The following is a 14,447-nucleotide window of genomic DNA, read 5'->3' on the forward strand; positions in this document are numbered from 1 at the left end:
AAGCATTTGTTTTTCGTTTGTGTTAATTGATCCATATTATATCATCTTCTCCGATTGAATAGACAAATTTGGTTTCATCTTCTTTGATTGATGTGGCTTCTCCAAGCCATAATGTCCACAATTTTCATGAATTGTTCATCATTCCAAAAGCTTTAAAACATATTATATATACATATCTCCTCCTATATATGAATTGCTACAACATTTTCAAGTTGACTTCGATTTTGTTAATGCTCACATGTTTCGTGAAGACGATACGAGATTCACAATTTGACGGAAATAAAAGAGGAGAAAGATGACTATGTTGATGTTATGAAGACCGATTTTTATAAGCTACAAATATACAACTGTTTGAAGCGTTCATGTACCAGTCGTGAAGTAGTACAAGAAGTGATACGTGAAGTGAAGCTGAAGAAACCGATGAAGTAGAGCCTCTGAGCTTTGTTCACTCGATGCACAAATTGCGATCTTGACGACTCCTTGTTCTTCCAACTCCAACGTCTCTTTCTACTCCTTTGGCCACTCCTCTGTTGATGGTGTTGTTGCCGCTTTCCTCAAGGATCAGAAGAATCTTGTTCGTGAAGAGAATCTAGGGTTAGGGTTTTGGTGGGAAGATGAGAGTCTTGCCAAATCGGAGAATTTGGAGGAGTTGAGGGAAGCGATTGGCTCGATGTCTAAGATCTTGAGAGATCTGAAGGAACTGACTTTGGATTCAGGGAATAATTATCAAAGAGATCATCAAGACGACGTGAAGAACAACGACATCAAGATAGAGAATCTTGTTTCACACGAAACCCTAAATCTCAAGTCTAGTTCGGAAACTTTTGGCATTCTTGATGATTGTCTCAAAACAGAAACGTAGATGATTGTATTCGATGATCAATTCTTGGAGATTTCTGAAAGTACAGACAAACCTACAAGATACCTGGATGATCAAGAGCTGGATCTTGATCAATACATAGATTTTGAGAGTTTGTTTGATGGCGATTACGAGAGCACTCAAGAGCATCCAGAGACTGCTGAAACTCGTCTTTTGATAGACTGTTAACTTTGATTAGAGATATTTCTTGTCGATCCGGTTTGACTTCGACAAGTTTCCATATACTTTCATGGAAAATTGATTGAACTGAACTCTGTTTTGGTTTCGCTTAATGATAAGGTTTGAAGCAAAAATCACTGCCAAGAACTACAAGTCTCTCTATCAAAGCCTCTTTGCAGTATTGCAGAAGCATTAGATTTGGTAAGTAAATACCATCTTTCACCTATATGATAGTACTAAACACGAAAAAAGTATCTAAAGACTTCAACTATGACGTAATGGTTGGGTTACAGCAAATTACATGTATGGCTCATCCGACCCTGTAAGAGAGATGGGACCAAATGAATCGTTGCGTTCCAAAGTCGCAAGAACATAATAGTCGTTTCTTCTCTTGTGTGGCTTCTCCTTAAACCGCACAGCCAACACCCCAAACCGCACAACAACTCCAACAGCAATCTTTGAGAGATCGTCTTTCTGAAAATACGGCTTCTCGTCCTCCAACAATGGTGAGTGGACATAATGGTAATCCGGCATTTTCAAGAACGAAAGGTATGCGTATCTGAGTGGTCCTGACCTGATAAAAGCTCCGTTCCACAACACTTTTTTAACAGTACCTTGCAAGATATCTCCTCTAGCAGGCAAGAAAGTGCGGCATGTGAAGGACACTGGGAATGTGAGGAGATGTGCTTGGTGATTGTCTTTGTTCTCGTCATTGTTGTTCTTGTTGTTACCGATGCTTTTCAGAGCAGTGATACCGAGATAGAATCCGTGTTCCCTGCATGCTTTCTCGTGTATTAGATCTTTGAGTAGTCTGCCTAGAATCTGATGGTGCGGCGCTTGGCCATTCAAGTGATTGGCACATATAGCCACATCCCGAGCCATTTCTACTTCTGAAAACATCTGGTTTATCTGTCACCTGAAAAAAGCACAAAAGATTCTAAGTTCAAGGATGAATCGTAAAAACCGCAACCCAAAATAAGTCCTAAAATCTAAATGATAACCATCAAGCCTCAATAAAGATTATATAAAGCAGTAAAAAACACAGGCATAGAGAAAAAAAAAACATAACGTTTAAAAAAACACTTGAACTAATAGCATTTAACCTTATATGGTACCTGCATATAAGAAGAACTTAGTTACTGATCAGCTCACTCAATTCTACATCAGAGAATAGGAATCAATCAAGAGACAAAATTAAGAACAAAGTACTCAAAATTGAAACTACTAATTTTCATTAAACAAAACAAAAAAAAAAGCACTGAAACTGCCGCAACAAGACTAGAAGCCAATAATTTCTGAGAAGATCACACACTCTTAAGTGATCTTACAAAGATACAAGATGATTACTTTTTCCCTTTCCAAGAAAACCACAAGTACCTTCAAGAGAAATAGGCATTGATCTATGATTCCGACACTAACTAGCTACAGAAACATATGTAGCTGTCTGATCTCCAAAAACTCAAAAGAAGTCTCTGCATATGTTTTTGGAAAGAACTTCATTTACAGTGAAACCCAACATCGTAAAATGCAAACTCCATACCCTTTATCACCAAAAATTAGACATCAATTCATTATCAAAGTGTTTACAAGTTCCAATTTCACTACCGAGAAGGATAAAAGGTGAAATCAAACGAAATCTTCAACACAAGAAGGAGAATTTTCGCAAATTTTAGTAGCAAACGAAAAATCTAACCTTGAGAAGAAACTTCGAAATCTCATAGAGCCCGAAGAATCGTACGGTAAAAGAGAGGCACACGCAAAAGAGTTCTCTTTTCTACTCTTCCCTTCTCTGCATAAGCATAACTAACTGGTTTTGACCGAAAAAAGTTGGATCCGGGCATAAGGCGTATGTTACTGAAATCTCTTTATTTCTGATAAAATGAGCAGTTTAGGCGTAGTTTAGCTATATACAGTTATATTTTTCTAAAATGCGCCCTTTGTGGTGGTCCTTTGTTTGTTCTTGGACTGGTTACATTAAACCATGTATCCAAACAACCCTCTAATCATCTCGAACATCTTATTCTTTCCCCGCCATGGATAACACAGTCTCAGAGCTTTCGTATCGTAGCTGAAGGAATCAAAGGTCAGAACTTTCCGTTGTATCTTCTCGGAATCGTATTTCTGTGAGTAACCAATTGAGAGTATTTGGTGTCGGAAATGGCGATTAATTCAAGTCGCCATTTTTGCCCGACGACTACTTCGGCGAAGTTTTCCGATTCGTTGGGAAGCTCTTTCTGCAAGTTACATGGAAAAAGTTCGTCAATTTCACTCAGGTCCTATATATTCGGTTTTTCTTTTATAAAAAAGGTTAAGCGATTATCGTGTGAAGGTAGTGGTAGTAGCAGTAGGAATGAGAATTGGAATAGAAACCAGAGGCAGAATCAATTTAGACCTTCAAAGGTAGTGTTGAATCGTCGAAAAGAAGAGAGGTTTTCGGATTTAGGAGTTATGAGTGGTGAGAACAGTAGTCGAAGTAGTGATGTTGGTGGTGGTGGGAGTACAATGGAGAAGATTGTGGAGAAGTTAAAAAAGTATGGATTTGTGGATGATGATCAGTTTCAAGATAAGGAAGTTGAACAAGAGAGAAGGATTGAGGAAAGGGCGGTGGAGGATAGATTCTATGTTAAAGAAGGAAGAGGTGGATTCTCGGAGGAATCACCATTTGGTGTATTTGGAGGGAATGAAGTTAAGTTTCCTTGGGAGAAGGTGAGTTCTATGGAGAAGAAAGAGTTAGTAAATGGAGAGTGGACAGCGAAGAAGGAGAGTAGATACTCGTTGGCGGAGAGGACTCTTTCGGAATCTGAGCTGAATCGATTGAGGAATGTGATGTTTCGAACAAAGAGTAAGATGAGAGTTACGGGTGCAGGTGTTACTCAGGCTGTGGTAGATGCAATTCAGGAGAAGTGGAAGAGCTCAGAGATTGTGAGACTTAAGATTGAAGGAGCAAGTGCCCTAAACATGAGAAGGATGCATGAGATATTAGAGGTTTTACTTCTTATGAACCCCTAATCAGTGTTTATATTTACAAAGGCTTAATCTTTGGAGTTTTGAAATGATAAGTCAAAGAATTGAAAGTTTCTAGTGTCCTTTCTTTTTCATGGTCAAGTGTAATAGTAATTATATCTTCACTGTGGCAGAGAAAAACTGGTGGTTTGGTGATTTGGAGGTCAGGAACTTCCATCGCATTGTACAATTACAAAGGTGGCAATAACAGAGATGGATCAGGGAACATGAACAAGCAAATATACAGAAGAGCAGAGACATTGCAGTCTTCCTTACCTACGAATACAAGTACAGTGGATCAAAGTGTTCAACTAGTCCACCTTCCTCAGCTAGAGAAGGAGCCAACCGTTGTGGGAAATAAAGACAGGACATCTCCACATGAAGTAGAATATGAAGATGAAATAAATGAACTGTTAGAGGGTCTTGGTCCTCGGTACACAGACTGGCAGGGAGGTTATCCGTTACCTGTTGATGCTGATTTGCTTCCTGGGATAGTTCCTGTTTACGAACCCCCTTTTAGGGTACTTCCTTATGGAGTGAGATCAACTCTGGGAACAAAGGAGGCAACCTCTTTAAGAAGAATTGCCACAGTTCTTCCTCCACACTTTGCTTTAGGTATTTGATTTCCTTTATGACTTTTTGGAGAGCCTACTAAGGTCTTTGAAGAGTGAGATTTTCTTTTGATGTACAGGTCGAAGTAGACAGCTGCAAGGGTTGGCAACAGCCATGGTTAAGTTATGGCAAAAGAGTTTGATTGCCAAGGTTGCCCTTAAACGTGGTGTACAACTGACTACCAGTGAGAGAATGGCTGAGGACATCAAGGTAATAAGGATCCACATCCGAGTAACATTTGATTGTTTAATGTGGATATCATTTGAATGAATTAGAAGGTTTCTATATTCAATGCTGAATGTTTTATATCATGATCTTGGTAAGTGACTGCAGAGATTGACGGGAGGTATGCTGCTCTCGAGGAACAAGGACTTCTTGGTTTTCTACAGAGGGAAGAGTTTTTTGTCACCAGAAGTAGCTGAAGCATTAATGGAGAAGGAGAGGCTTGTAAGGACTTTGCAAGACGAAGAGGAGCAAGCACGTCTAAGAGCATCATCGGCTCTGGTTGTCCCAAGTATAAAAGCTAATCAAAACCTTGCAAGAACTTTGCAAGACGAAGAGAAACAGTCACGTCCATCGACTCTGGTTGTCCCAAGTACTAAAGCTAATCAAAACCTTGTTTCTGCCGGTACTCTTGGAGAAACTCTTGATGCAACTGGTAAGTGGGGGAAAAGTCTGGATAACGATGATCATGTGGAGGAAATGAAACAAGAGGTCGAGAGAATGAGATCTGCAAAACTTGTCAGGAAGTTGGAAAGGAAACTTGCTTTTGTGAGTTCCTGACTTGACCCTATACTTCCTATCTGTCAAATTATATTTCACATATTGAGTTAAGAGATTGCTCCTGAAATTAAGCGGGTTATTACTTAACTTTTCTAGGCTGAGAAAAAGCTGCTGAAAGCTGAACGGGCTTTAGCTAAGGTGGAGGAATCTCTGAAGCCAGCAGAGCAGAGAACAGACCTTGAGGGCATAACTGAGGAAGAGAGATTTATGTTCCAAAAGCTCGGATTGAGGATGAAAGCTTTCTTACTTCTTGGTAAAACATCTTTTTACCAATGTGTAGGCTGATGTAGTTAAGTATGTTTGACTCGTCTGAGAAACTTGAATTAATTGCTTCAGGTCGAAGAGGGGTGTTTGATGGGACTGTAGAGAACATGCACTTGCACTGGAAATATCGGGAGCTGATCAAGATTCTTGTAAAGGCTAAAAGTTTAGAGGGTGCGAAGAAAGTGGCAATGGCCCTTGAAGCCGAGAGTGGAGGTATCCTGGTTTCTGTTGACAAAATTTCCAAAGGGTATGCCGTAATCGTGTATAGAGGAAAAGACTATAAGCGTCCTACCACGTTGAGGCCTAAAAACCTCTTGACAAAGAGGAAAGCTTTGGCACGTTCTCTTGAGCTCCAGAAACGCGAGGTTCGTGATAAAAAAAATATGCATCAACGTTTGTTGATCTCAAATTCTGCAAACTTATCATTGGTTTCTACATTTTATGACCAACACCTGAGTCTATCAAGTTATAAACCTCAACGGATAACACTTATTTTGCTTTCTTATTTGGATACTTTGCATTCAACAGGCTCTTATTAAACACATTGAGGCGGTACAGACGAGATCAGAGCAGCTGAGAGCTGAAATTGTATGGTTCCATTTATCTGTATCATTTACTGATCAAACAAAGAACGCATTCTCTTGTTCTTCAATGTTTGCTAACCCGAGGCCCTGAATTCACTCTGTCAGGAACAAGTGGAACTTGTAAAAGACAAGGGAGATGAAGCGTTATACGACAAGCTTGACATGGCTTATTCTTCTGATGAGGAGATTGAAGAAACAGATGTATGATGTTTCTGCCTTATATTCTCTCTTTATTTTCTTGAATTTTAACCATCATGAATTTTGTGTTTGAGGTCTCTCACATTCGTTTGTTCTCTTTTGGTTGGCGTAGGGAGAGGAAGATGACATGTATTTAGATACATACGAAGACGAGGGAGAAGATGGTGAAGAAGGTGAGATTCAGGCCAAGGGTTCACTATCTGAAACAGATGTTGGATTTGGTTCAGATGATGAACTCTGGGATTCAGACGAATCAGACACAGAGTTTGGCGATGATTCTGCATCCTCCACAACACCAGAAACAACCTTTGTAGATCTGCAGAACGAGGAACTTCATGTGCAACCATAAGTGGTAATAAAGAACGGCTGGTGTGCACTGTGCAGTGAATTGATGCAGGGGATAAGTTTTGACATCTTGTTCTTTGTTGATCAATGCAATGAGAGATACTAAGTGTATCACATGTAAAGATTTTAAGCTTTTAGAAGCTATGTAGATTCATTTAGTATATAAAATACATATCTCACTATCCTGTGTAACGAGATAGGACTCAAAGAACTTAAAAGACTCCATAGTTTAAAACTACTACTCTACATGGTTCACCGTCAAAACCACATGCCCTTCTCATAGGAGTTGCAAGAAGAATACATTTCCCTTTGTTATATGTATATGTTCTTCTTTTCTGTCAAGGGAAGATATAATAAGAATACGACAAGGTTTTTCACCTACGAGCCAGTCTCTGGCCAGCTCCAGCCAGTAAAGCCTTACCAATGATCCCAGTGTGAAGACCACAAGCCAATGCGACACCTCCTACAACAACCCATTTCCAGTCCATTCTCAAATGGTCCCGTTGTCTCCTAGCATAGTCCATTGTTCTGCTTCTGTCTTCATCTCTTGAAGATGATTCTGCAGAATCCATGTTCAGTTTTGTAGTGATTCTTGCCATTTGGGCAATCCGGGATAGAGATGAGTCTGATTTTCGGGCGGATTGGTATGCTCGTAAACCGGAGTTTAGCTTCTTTACAGCTCCCCACATGCCATGACGGACACCTAACTTTGCTACATCTTTTGGGATTCCCATGTCTTCGTAGTGGACTAAGGATACTTCACAAGCTGTTAGCCCATCTCCTTTTCGGGATTCAACTGCATTTTTTTTATATTTGATTTAAAATCAAATTCTATGCCAGCTTTTAAAGAAGAGGAAAAGACTTGCAAATCAAAAGGCTTACCTGCTCTGATAACCCAACTTGAGAAATAAAGCTCAACACGCCTTGGCTTATCACGCTTTGGTAGAGCTGGATAAGGAACTCCCTATAATATTGAACAGGTGTTAGGTATAGTTATGCTTTGAGCTTTTGTTTAGAGCTCTAACAAAGAATAACGTTATGCATTTTACGGATAAGGCGCTTATCTTCAGAACTAAGGCGCTTATCTTCTTTGATATATCCATAAGATAAGCGCCTTTGTTCTGAGCTTTGAGCTTTGTTTCAGCATAAAAACTTAATGTGAGGTTTAGGCGAAACAGATGTTGGATTTTCTTTTTTTTGACCAAAGTTTTCAACTGATAAAGTGATGACAATGAAACTTATTAGAGCTGGAAACTAAAGAGACAATGTCCTGTTTCCGGAATTATTTCCAGGCATTTAGAATTCTCAAAACTAAACTTTGGTGTTCTTTCCCCTACAGATAAATGCTACACACTTTGATCCATGGAAGGGAAAAAACAAGTTATTGTAGTATGACGTTACCTTTGTCACACAGTAATACTTATTTCCAGACTCCCATATTCTCCGGCCAATGATATACTCTCGGTCGCTGCAGAAAAATGGAAACTGCACGCAAAAGAAATTAGTAATGACAACAGTTTTTAATGTGGGAGTTATCTATTAAGATGACCGAAGTATCAAAAGTCCAGAGACCTTTTTTCTCCACTGAACAATCATTGTTCCTGTCTGAGTGTCCTCCTCCAAGGTTTTGAAGTTGGCAAGCATAAAATCCCATTTAGGTCGAAATTCATCATCCCAGAAGAAATCCCTAACAATATCTGGAGATGCATCCTCAAACACAGTTCGACTGCGATAAATAACAGGACCTGTCTGATACACAATACAACCTTTCAGGCTAAAAACACAATTTGATCAAATGTTTCTATCATCTAGTATTTAAGAATTCCCCGGTTCTATATAGCAAGAAAACAGTTTCAAGTAAAATGCCATAAAAATGTCACACAAAGGAGTAAATGCAACAACGCATCAGATCAAGCCCAAAAGGAACCAAAGCTAAACAAGGAAACACAGTGAATACTACTAGAAACCTCAATTGATAGATCATTAAATATAGACCGTCCATAGCTATCCCAAACAAACATATCTCCCTCATAATACCAATAATCTAAAAGCAGGTCTCTAAGTCAGATGTCATTCAAATTTCTCGGCTTACTACTCAATGACTCGACTTGTTCCTTGAGCTACATCATTCAGGCGTACCATAAGAAAACAAATACAAAGCAAGAGTATAAAATTCAGACTACCTCAGGCTCATGACGCCAAGCCTGGTAGCTCATATTTGGAGTAGTCTTATCCATCATAGATTGCCATTCCATAGCTGCATTTCCAACTTCAAGCAGCTGAAGCAAATGCTCTAAATCATTCTCTGTCACAATATCCTCTGTCACCCTCATGTTATCGCTACCTCTGCGAATATAACCAAATTATCCTCAGATAATTCTAACCAATTAAAGAAAAAAATCATTTCTTTTGCCAATGTGATTGCTATACTAAAAGATAATCCAAAATATATACCTTATCTAGCTAAATTAAAAATAAACGTTACGTTTTAAAACAGAGAACTAAACTTCTACATCTTTCAATAACTAACCTTGAGACTAATCCTGATTCATCACTCTCTTCCACAGGAGCTGAACCGGTCGCCGATTTATTAGCTCTGGTATCGTTCCTTGACCAGATGGTGCGACAAACGGAGAAAGCAGAGAGAGCGGTGAAAGCAAGCCAAAGCCTACGAGCACCAAATCCAGGAGGTGCAGTCCATAGAAACCGAAGCTTAGAACGAAACCCTAAATAGATCAAACCGGTCCATCTTGGACGCCAAGACCATCCGATTAATAACCCGATCATGACGGCGAGCCAAATCGGAACTGCACATAGTAAGATGTCGACAAATGTCTCTGTAAAAGAGGGATTCTTAAAGAAATTCAATAGATCAAAATACGTCTCATCCATAGCGATTCTCACGTCTCCGATTTGGATACGAGAAAATGTCAGATTCCCGAAGGAAAATGGGATTCTGAGATCGTCAAAAATTTAAACGACATGAATCAGGAGAATCGAAGACGAAGACGAAGAAGAGATAAGAATAATTTGTTTTTATTTAATTGAGTTTGGTGATTAATTGATTAAATCAGAAAAAAAAAAAAATCTGATATTATTTGCTGTGCTTGAAACGACGTTGGCGGGTGAAAGGAAATGATAAGGAAACAAGCACGGTGGCGATGACGTGGCGCTTTCGTTGACTGACAATTCATATCACACGCGTCAGATCTAAGCGCGTCGTGTTCACTACATAGAGGAATATACTCAAGAATCAATTATTGTGTTAGCATTAGAAGCACGTTTACTCAAATTTATTCGTTTATTTATTTGCAACAATTGTAGGAGATAAGAGCCTAATTAGTCTATCGAATAAGGTTAAATTTGGTTGATTTCCGAATATTAAAAAGGAATTTTCACTGAGCATATCCAAATGAGGAGGTGAGTTACACGCGAGGGTAAGGGAGCGTGGAGAACAAAAGGTAGAAAATAGTGGATAAGGGAGAGATTCACGTGTGTTGCTGGAAGTTGGGGTAATAATGCCAGTGGTTTAGCCAATAGCTTTTAGCCATGACTTGGGTCACCGTTAAGACGGTAAAAGCCCATTTAGGCCCATTTAGAATGGAGCGTGCGATAAATCTCACACGTGCTAAAAACGCTTTAACCGAAAAATTCAAAATTCGTATTTGGGTCAAGCGCAACGGTTCGAAAACGGTAACAATGGATACGCCATCGTTGAGGCTACTATTCGTCAAGGGTCCAAGAAAAGGCGATGCTCTAGAGTACAAACTTGGGTCTACGATTCGTGTTGGTCGAATCGTTCGTGGTAATGAAATCGCCATTAAAGACGCTGGAATCTCTACTAAGCATCTCTGGATCGGATCGGTTTCTGGGAATTGGGTGGTTCAAGATCTTGGATCTTCCAACGGCACTTTATTGAACTCGAAGGATCTTGATCCGGAGACGCCGGTGGATCTCGGAGATGGCGATGTTATCGAATTCGGTGAGTATACATCTATTGTGGTGAATTTTGTGATTGATGATGTTTTGGAGGAGAAGCCTCCGAGGAACAATAGGCGTCAGGCTAATGCGAGAAAGCGAATTAGGGTTTCTGAAAGTAGCAATTTGGATGTGAAAATTGCGAGTAAGCCGAGTTCTAGGGTTAGGAAAGTTAGGAAGATCGAGGATTCTGAGAAATTAGGGGTTACTGATGGATTAGAAAAGGAACTTCTGGTAGAGAAAAAGGTAAACTTTAGGAATGTTGAAAGTATCCAGAGTTCATGTGTGAACTCAGTTAAAGTGAAAATTGAGGATTTAACAATGGCAGAGGAAAATTCAGGGAGGGGAGTGAAGAAGATTGAAAGTGTTGGAAAATCTTGTTTGGGAGTGGTTAATGTAGAGAAGGAGGAAGCTTTAAAGGAGAAGAGGACTACAAGGGCTACCAGAAGCAAGAAGATTGATATTGTTGGAGATCCTTATTTGGAATTGGAGATGGTTTTAAACCAAGCTAGAAAGAACAATGGGAAGAACAAGAAAGCAGAGCATAAGCGATTGAAGAGCTTTGAAGATGATGAGGTTACTGATTCTGGAGAGCAGGATTTAAGTTGTCCTGTTGAAGAAGATATGAAGAATGAACTTGATACAGATCTAAGAAAGATGACATTAGGAGCATTGTTCAGTTTTCTGGAGGGTCATCTGTCAAAAGGGATAAATAATGAGACAGAAAGTATGATTGAGCCTATGCGAAGTAAAACTCAGAGAGTTCGTGAGGTATATCGCGGAGCAGAGAAGAGTTCAAGCTAAAGCGTGTGTGTGTTGAATTGAAAAAGTGTGCAACTGATATGGTGGACACCTATGTTTGGTATAGCTTCACTTCATGAAATAAGAAGCACATACTGATAGGTACAAGTTTTCTTATGATGTGAATCTTAATGCTGTGGGCTTGGCTGTGTTACTTAGAGTTTTGACTGCAATGATTTACTTGCGTTTTCTTTGCGTGTGAGACAAAGTAAACATTGAAGTGCTGATGTTTGAGTAGGTTCATAAGTATCAGACTTTTTCCCATTTTATAGTAGGTTTCAAGGACATCATCCTAGACATTTATATCAGTTTTGAAGTATATAAGTCATATTCCATTGGCGATTTTGTCTTAGAATACTGATGTTGAATGCTTGACCATGTATTTTACCAGATGCCAAGAAGGCTGACGTCTTTGCTCTAGTCTTTGTTTTCTTTTCATGTGTTCAAAGATAAATGCAAGTTCTTCAGAAGTGCCATGAAAAAAGAAAATCGTAAAGCAGGTCTAGATATCTGAATATTTCACTATAGCTTTAAATTTCTGGGAGATGAGGAAAGATATATTGATAGCTCCATTTTGTTCTTGTTTCTAACCCGAGCCTGTGCTGCTTTTGTTGTCACGAGAATGCTCATATTTTACATCAAGCAATTGTACACACTCTTCTCCTTACATAAGTATTCTTGTAACCGTGGAGTGACTTATGTCACTGATATTATGAAGTCGATGCGATTCTTGTAACCGTGGAGTACTATTTGGCCATCTCTCCTTGTGATTTTAACTTGTAAACTTTCATTGTTGATCTTAACTTGAATAGGGTATGCTATGTAAAGCACTGAAGGCACCTTTACCGGTTTGAAGGTGAATGATTGTGTTTGCCCTTTGGGGTTCCTGAAAAGACCAAAGGTAAGAATCTCATTAACTAAGGTTAGTTAGTTAGCTCTTTCACATGCTTCATCTTATTGTTTCATCAACATATTTGTAAGTAAGAGATAAGGTTTCTGCTTTTACATTTAAGGCTCTCTTTTTTTTTTCAAGTTCACATGTTAAACCAACTCTTTCCTTTTTTCATCCCTATATGAATAGCCTCATGTTACTATTAGGCTATTAGCCTCTAAAAGACCACAGTTCCACCAAAAACCTAACGATTTAATAAGCAAGATTGTACTCATCTTCTTTCTCTTATGGCTCGGAACAAGATCGAATTCCCTCTTGATGCTGAGGCCTACGAGATCATCTGCAAGATAGGCGTTGGTGTTAGTGCCTCGGTCTACAAGGCCATATGCATTCCCATGAACTCAATGGTAGTTGCCATCAAAGCCATTGATCTTGATCAGTCACGAGCTGATTTTGACAGTCTTCGCCGTGAAACCAAGACGATGTCTCTGCTTTCTCACCCGAATATCCTCAATGCTTATTGTTCATTCACCGTTGATCGATGTCTTTGGGTGGTTATGCCTTTCATGTCTTGTGGCTCTCTTCATTCCATTGTCTCTTCTTCTTTCCCCAATGGTTTACCGGAAAACTGCATTTCCGTCTTCCTCAAGGAAACCCTAAGTGCAATCTCGTATCTTCACGATCAGGGTCATTTGCACCGGGACATCAAGGCCGGTAACATTCTAGTAGATTCTGATGGATCCGTGAAGCTCGCTGATTTCGGAGTATCCGCTTCGATCTATGAACCCGTGACATCCTCCTCTGGAACAACATCTTCTTCTTTAAGGTTAACTGATATAGCGGGAACACCGTATTGGATGGCTCCGGAAGTAGTTCACTCTCACACAGGATACGGTTTCAAAGCAGACATTTGGTCATTCGGGATAACGGCTTTGGAGTTAGCACACGGGAGACCTCCGTTATCTCACTTACCGCCGTTGAAGAGTCTGCTCATGAAGATCACCAAAAGGTTTCATTTTGCTGATTACGAGATCAATACAAGCGGAAGCAGCAAAAAGGGTAACAAGAAGTTCTCAAAAGCTTTTAGAGAAATGGTTGGTTTGTGTCTAGAGCAAGATCCTGCTAAAAGACCATCTGCAGAGAAGTTGTTGAAGCATCCTTTCTTCAAGAATTGTAAAGGACTCGACTTTGTGGTCAAGAACGTGTTGCATAGCTTGTCAAACGCAGAGCAGATGTTTATGGAGAGTCAGATTTTGATGAAGAGTGTTGGAGATGATGAAGAAGACGAAGAAGAAGATGAAAAGATAGCAAAGAACAGGAGAATCAGTGGGTGGAATTTCCGTGAAGACGATCTCCAACTTAGTCCAGTGTTCCCAGCTACTGATTCAGATACTTCTGAGTCCAGTCCACGTGAAGAAGATCACATCCAAGACAAACAGGAAGACGATAACGTCACAATAACCGGATCTGAACTCGGTTTAGGTTTGTCAAACGAGGAAGCTAAGAACCAAGAAGGTGAGGTTGTTGGGTTTGATAAAGATTTGGTGTTAGAGAAACTGAAAGTGTTGAAGAAAAGTTTAGAGCATCAAAGAGCGAGAGTGTCGATTATAATCGAAGCATTGAGTGGGGACAAGGAAGAGAAGAGCAGAGAAGAAGAGCTTCTAGATATGGTGGAGAAGTTGAAGATTGAATTGGAAGCTGAGAAGCTGAGAAGCTAAATACCTTGCGTGCTGATAAAGATAGTGTTTTGGGTTAACTATTCTAAACTTGTTAACATTTTGTCTTTCTAAAATCATTTAGTGGCATGACATTATGATTTTACGAATACAAATATTTACTGGTTCTAGTTCTTAGAATAACTGTACTTTAATAGTGTACTAATGTGATAGTATGTTGCATTGTAAAACATTTCATCCTCAAACAAAAAGGGAAAAAAGCTTAATATGGA

At 39.5% G+C, this 14,447-nt stretch overlaps 5 protein-coding genes across 11 annotated transcripts; 3 read left to right on the forward strand and 2 right to left on the reverse strand.

Moving 5' to 3' along the window:
• Window positions 1-1,121: 1,121 nt before the first annotated feature.
• On the reverse strand, window positions 1,122-2,860 carry LOC9306379 (DNA-directed RNA polymerase subunit 7-like protein). Of its 7 annotated transcripts, XM_021016507.1 has the most exons (4): window positions 2,733-2,841; window positions 2,417-2,580; window positions 2,155-2,197; window positions 1,122-1,955 (listed from the first exon to the last, which is right to left on the reverse strand). In XM_021016507.1, the coding sequence occupies exon 4, from the start codon at window positions 1,937-1,939 to the stop codon at window positions 1,337-1,339; it is 603 nt and encodes a 200-aa protein (XP_020872166.1). In that variant the 5' UTR covers window positions 1,940-1,955; window positions 2,155-2,197; window positions 2,417-2,580; window positions 2,733-2,841; the 3' UTR covers window positions 1,122-1,336. The 7 variants fall into 7 exon arrangements, with proteins under 7 accessions (XP_020872166.1, XP_020872164.1, XP_020872169.1 ...); XM_021016505.1 differs by lacking the exon at window positions 2,155-2,197; XM_021016510.1 differs by lacking the exons at window positions 2,155-2,197; window positions 2,417-2,580 and adding an exon at window positions 2,143-2,154 and having other exon boundaries at window positions 2,733-2,835.
• A 179-nt stretch (window positions 2,861-3,039) lies between these two features.
• LOC9306380 (CRM-domain containing factor CFM3B, chloroplastic) lies at window positions 3,040-7,069 on the forward strand. The gene is made up of 9 exons (XM_021016503.1): window positions 3,040-4,024; window positions 4,177-4,657; window positions 4,734-4,864; window positions 4,988-5,425; window positions 5,534-5,690; window positions 5,774-6,066; window positions 6,230-6,289; window positions 6,391-6,486; window positions 6,596-7,069. Exons 1-9 carry the CDS (start codon window positions 3,197-3,199, stop codon window positions 6,830-6,832), a joined length of 2,721 nt encoding a protein of 906 aa, XP_020872162.1. The 5' UTR covers window positions 3,040-3,196; the 3' UTR covers window positions 6,833-7,069.
• LOC9304351 lies at window positions 6,940-9,932 on the reverse strand. The gene is made up of 6 exons (XM_002870263.2): window positions 9,359-9,932; window positions 9,012-9,174; window positions 8,401-8,577; window positions 8,230-8,313; window positions 7,711-7,792; window positions 6,940-7,624 (listed from the first exon to the last, which is right to left on the reverse strand). Exons 1-6 carry the CDS (start codon window positions 9,718-9,720, stop codon window positions 7,203-7,205), a joined length of 1,290 nt encoding a protein of 429 aa, XP_002870309.1. The 5' UTR covers window positions 9,721-9,932; the 3' UTR covers window positions 6,940-7,202.
• A 320-nt stretch (window positions 9,933-10,252) lies between these two features.
• On the forward strand, window positions 10,253-11,994 carry LOC9306381 (FHA domain-containing protein At4g14490). Its single transcript, XM_021016504.1, has one exon. It carries the CDS (start codon window positions 10,378-10,380, stop codon window positions 11,608-11,610), a length of 1,233 nt encoding a protein of 410 aa, XP_020872163.1. The 5' UTR covers window positions 10,253-10,377; the 3' UTR covers window positions 11,611-11,994.
• Window positions 11,995-12,108: 114 nt separating this feature from the next.
• On the forward strand, window positions 12,109-14,447 carry LOC9304352 (serine/threonine-protein kinase BLUS1). Its single transcript, XM_002868234.2, has one exon. The coding sequence runs from the start codon at window positions 12,787-12,789 to the stop codon at window positions 14,215-14,217; it is 1,431 nt and encodes a 476-aa protein (XP_002868280.1). The 5' UTR covers window positions 12,109-12,786; the 3' UTR covers window positions 14,218-14,447.

This window comes from Arabidopsis lyrata (assembly GCF_000004255.2).
Source record: "Arabidopsis lyrata subsp. lyrata unplaced genomic scaffold ARALYscaffold_7, whole genome shotgun sequence".
In the NCBI taxonomy this organism is placed as follows: domain Eukaryota; kingdom Viridiplantae; phylum Streptophyta; class Magnoliopsida; order Brassicales; family Brassicaceae; genus Arabidopsis; species Arabidopsis lyrata.